General features: G+C 35.7%; 2 protein-coding genes across 2 annotated transcripts; both read left to right on the top strand.

Annotated features, from left to right (window-relative positions):
* The first annotated feature begins 1,667 nt into the window (after positions 1-1,667).
* Positions 1,668-3,368, top strand: LOC148715135 (uncharacterized). Its single transcript, XM_089930425.1, has one exon. It carries the CDS (start codon positions 1,668-1,670, stop codon positions 3,366-3,368), a length of 1,701 nt encoding a protein of 566 aa, XP_089786551.1.
* LOC149768559 (uncharacterized) lies at positions 2,258-4,687 on the top strand. The gene is made up of 2 exons (XM_089930503.1): positions 2,258-4,044; positions 4,124-4,687. Exons 1-2 carry the CDS (start codon positions 3,371-3,373, stop codon positions 4,431-4,433), a joined length of 984 nt encoding a protein of 327 aa, XP_089786629.1. The 5' UTR covers positions 2,258-3,370; the 3' UTR covers positions 4,434-4,687.
* The last annotated feature ends 277 nt before the right edge of the window (positions 4,688-4,964 follow it).

Here is a 4,964-nt window from a genome sequence, read left to right on the forward strand (position 1 = left end):
TTAGACATATCACATAACCTGGTCTCTTTATTCACTTTTCCGGGTTTTTAAGGAAAGGTGATGTGTCCCAATTCCTCCCCTTCCGTGCCAACTCCTTATATTTGCATCTTCACAATAATTCTTTCTCTAGTTTTTAGCTTAGATTTAGTTTAATGAACCCAAAATAATCTGATGTCTTCATTATTTTCTATTAGGCACATTTGAAACCTCTAGGCTATGCATAATCATTTTCCAACAAAGGTTGATCCTAGATCAAATATTTTCCCTGGAAGTGATCAGGTATCTTAGTAGTCAAACTAAGAGCATTGGGTGATCCCCACAAGAAGTCCGTGCATAGCGGTGGAATCCTGAAAGTAGACTAGCTATATCATACATGCTAACAACCTTTTATTGAGGAGTGAAAAGTGACCCAACTAGATCCTACAGACTAACTTATAAGGAGAGAATGTCAAGAAACCATTTCCAATTGGAACTTTGTCTTCATGACCACATTCTTGTGACTCCAAAAATAAATTGAAAACCAAATAAACAAACAAAAAAACAATTTTCTTTATAGACAGAAGATGGATGGATGGATAATCAAATTACATTGATATATGCAAGAATTAAAAGTTAGTTTGGGATTATATATTAGATCTGAATTGTAATTGATGGATGATACTCAATTTTCAGCATGTTTTATATACATAAAATTGTTGGTGAAATTTACTTACGAATGCTTGTATCTTTGCCCCATCTAAAAAGAAGGAATGCTTCTATCTTTGAGCCTACATAATATAAGACCAGGAATATAATCTGGTTCACATAAAGTGTACCTAGTACTTGTCTAGTCTACACACCAACAAGATTGGGGTCAATCAATAATTGTTAGTTACCTAGTTGGCACCTATCTTTTCATATTAGGGGTTTAATGTTGAACCCAAATGGTAGCTTATAACGACCATATTTCTCACAAAAAAAGAATAAGAGGAAGAAAAAGGATTGGGGTGCATTAGTTGGCAACACCCCTCCCGAGTGATCACACCATGGACATTGGATAAGTTTACATGTTCGAGCCTTAGTGGCATTTCTATTATATTTCTCAAAGTTTAAAAAAGTTAGTTATTGTATTGTCAAATAGTTATTGTATTGTCAAATCTTTCCCAGACATGCATACTAGTATCTCTCTGTCTCTCTCTCACTCACACACACACACACACACATATTGCATACCAGTATTGCAGATATGTACCATCCAAGATGTGTCGGCACTCATGATAACGTCTAGAGCACAGAAGATAATGGGCTTTGTGTTTCTTCTAAATGAAACCAAATCAAATATAATTTAATCCTGGTCTGTCAAGTAGAAAATTAACCATCACTATTGTTATCAAAGGAAGACTTGCTCTCTTATCAGGTACTTGAGAACTCGTTTCCCTCTGTCCCTGTTTTAATCTCCAGACCATCTCAGTTAATGTAGGCTATGCAATCATTGAATTAATTGATTAAGTGCTATTTGTTTAACTTAATTTTGCTTGAGTCAGTGTACGCATGCATATTTTTTGACTGTATCATTTACCTTGTTTTTTCTTAGAATGGACAAAAGTTGGATGAATAAGCCGAGATACAGTGACGAATATTTGAATGGAGTTCAGAATTTCATTAAATTTGCTTTTCAGAAATCTAATATGAATGGAAAGATTTTATGTCCATGTCGAAAATGTGTAAATGCTTCTTCTCTTGCTCCAAAAACTGTTGAAGAACATTTAGTGTGGAATGGTTTTACAAGAGGTTATACTGAATGGGTATTTCATGGAGAGTTGATATTGTCATCTCCATGTAACCAACCCTCGTATATAGAAGACACCTCTAGTTTTGCATCCAGTAATACAGAAAAAAAACCTGTAGGAGAAGATGATATAAGGGGCTTACTCAGAGATGCTCTTGGACATAGTATTAGAAATTTAACAGATATTAGTGGAGGAAAAGAAGCAACTGAAATAGGTGATGAGCATACAACAACTGATTTTATGCATGTTGAAGAACATATACAGTCTGATGATGACACAGCTCGGTATCATAACTTGCTGAAATCTTGTGATGAAGAACTATATCCGGGTTGTAACAATTTTACAAAGATTTCTTTTCTTGTGCATTTATTCCATTTGAAGTATTTGAATGGGTGGTCTAGCAAGTCTTTTACTATGCTTCTCCAATTATTAAATGATGCATTTTCGGAAGGCGTTACTTTGCCATCATCTTCTTATGAAGCCAAAAAATTAGTAAAAGAATTGGATCTTGGATACGAGAAGATACACAGTTGTCCGAATGACTGTATTTTATTCCGTGGTGGAAATATTAACGAAGAGTCGTGCCAAATATGTGGATCTTCACGATGGGAGAAATCTAAAGATGAGCATGATTTTTTGAATGAAGTGGATGCTGCACAGACTAAGAAAAGACCGGCTAAAGTGTTGAGATATTTTTCTCTCATACCTAGATTGAAAAGAATGTATGCATCATCGAAGACGGCTTCCTCTATGAGATGGCATGACGAAGGCCATACAAAAGATGGAATGTTACGACACCCAGCAGATAGTTTAGCATGGAAAGCATTTGATGATAGGCATCCCGAATTTGCTTCTGATGCTCGCAGTGTCAGACTGGGTTTGGCTACTGACGGGTTTAATCCCTTTCGAACTATGAGTTCTACATACAGCACTTGGCCGGTTGTTTTGGTTCCATATAATTTACCACCATTAATGTGTATGAAACAATCTTCACTCATTTTGTCAATGGTTATTCCAGGTGATAAGGGCCCAGGTAATGATATTGATGTTTTTTTGCAGCCTTTAATAGAGGAATTGAAACAGTTATGGAAGGGTATTGATGCATTTGATGCTTTTACTGGTCAAACATTCAAATTGCGTGCAGCTCTTATATGGACTATTAATGATTTTTCTGCATATGCTAATTTATCCGGTTGGAGCACTAAGGGGCGTATTGCATGTCCTTCTTGTGGAGATTCAACCCATTCATATTGGTTAAAAAATGGAGGAAAGTTCTGTTATATGGGCCATCGTCGATGGTTAGAACCAAACCATCCATTTCGATTTCAGAATGATCTATTTGATAGTACCACAGAGTTGCGTTCTGCCCCTATTCCACCAACTGGTACCGAAGTTCTTAGACAAATGCATGGCACAAATTACATACCTGGTAAGGTCTCCAAATGTTTAAAGAAGAGGGGAAGGGAGGATGTTGGTAGCTCATTAAATGAAGGGTTAATATCAGAGATTTTAGAGGATGCTAACTTTTTTGAGAATGATGACAATGCATATGGACAGGAAAATGATGATGACACATTGGTTGCTTCTACACAAAAATAGTTATGGAAAAAAGGAGTATTTTTTTTGATTTACCTTATTGGGAGTATAATCTTCTTCGACATAATCTTGATGTCATGCACATAGAAAAGAATGTTTGTGATAACTTGATTGGAACATTGTTAAATCTTGATGGAAAGACCAAAGACAACTTGAAAGCGCGTCTTGATTTGAAAGATATGGGCATACGACAAGAGCTTCATCCAAAAGAGCTTGATAATGATAAATTTTTTATACCTCCTGCATGTTACACAATGTCTACTCAAAATAAGGATCTTTTCCTAATGGTTCTGAAAAATATGAAGGTTCCTGATGGGTATGCATCGAATATTTCACGGTGCGTAAATCTTAAAGAGCGAAGACTTTCAAATCTTAAAAGTCACGATTGTCATATTTTGATGCAAGATATACTTTCATTGGCTTTAAGATCGTCAACGCCGAATCAAGTTCTTGTAATTGTTTCTCAGTTGTCATCATTTTTTAAAGCATTGTGTTCAAAAGTTCTTGATCCTAGGGTGCTTGATCAATTGGAGTCTAATGTTGCCCTTACATTATGCCATATAGAAAAGATCTTTCCTCCTGGATTTTTTACTATTATGGTTCATCTACTCATTCACTTAGTGGCGGAAGCTAAACTTGGTGGACCGGTTCAATACCGATGGATGTATCCTATTGAGAGGTGATTTTGCTAAACTCTAATGTCTATATTTATAAATCATATCGGTGTTGTTTTTGATCTTAAAAATTTCTCGTTGAAGGTTTCTGATGCGCTTAAAGGATTATGTACGCAATCGAGCCTATCCCGAGGGCTCGATTGCTGAAGGATATATTGCTGAGGAGTGTTTGACATTTTGCTCGAGATATCTCGAAGGTGTTGAAACTGCTCTCAATCGACCTCCAAGGAATTTTGATATTGTAGAGAATGCAGAAATTTACAAGTTCTCATCTGCGGAAAGAGTTTTGGGGACAGTTAAAAGTGTTGTTCTTGACCAAAAATCATTAGCACAAGCACATCGCTATGTGTTACTTCACAGTGATATAATATCCGAGTATCGCAGGTTAGTATGATTGTAATCTTCTTATCTGTCATATCAGATATAAATGCTTAGCTAAAGAGTTTATGATCGTGCAGAGAATTTTTAGTAACTCAGCGAAGCATCAACAATAACATTCGTCCTACCCCAAGGATTGAGCAAAGATGGTTGGTTGAGTTATTTCCTGAATGGCTATTCAAACAGGTTAGACATTTAATACATTAGATATTTTCACAATTTTTTAATACATTGTCATTGAATAATTAATCATTGCTTCTATAATTTTTTAGGTGCCCACGATGATGGAGGAAAATTGTTCCGATGAATTAATAGTCATTGCTCGAAGTCCGAACAATATTGTCAATAGATATGATGGGTTCATTATAAATGGTTTTAAATTTCATACTAAAGAATGTGAGAAATTTAGAAAAACCCAAAACAGTGGTGTTATGGTTGATGCGGAGGGAAAAACTTATTACGGTGCACTGAAGGATATTTATGAGCTGGATTATTATAGAAACTGTAAGGTAGTACTATTTCAATGTGATTGGGTGGATATAAACTC

Source organism: Phoenix dactylifera, chromosome 1 (genome assembly GCF_051530095.1).
Source record: "Phoenix dactylifera cultivar Ajwa chromosome 1, Ajwa_hap1_PhDact_Kaust_v1.1, whole genome shotgun sequence".
Taxonomy (NCBI): Eukaryota; Viridiplantae; Streptophyta; class Magnoliopsida; order Arecales; family Arecaceae; genus Phoenix; species Phoenix dactylifera.

Coding starts and splice junctions, on each gene's coding strand:
- LOC148715135 (XM_089930425.1), top strand. CDS start 1,668: ATGAATGGAAAGATTTTATGTCCATGTCGAAAATGTGTAAATGCTTCT.
- LOC149768559 (XM_089930503.1), top strand. CDS start 3,371: ATGGAAAAAAGGAGTATTTTTTTTGATTTACCTTATTGGGAGTATAAT. Junction 4,045..4,123: donor TGGATGTATCCTATTGAGAG/GTGATTTTGCTA, acceptor TTCTCGTTGAAG/GTTTCTGATGCGCTTAAAGG.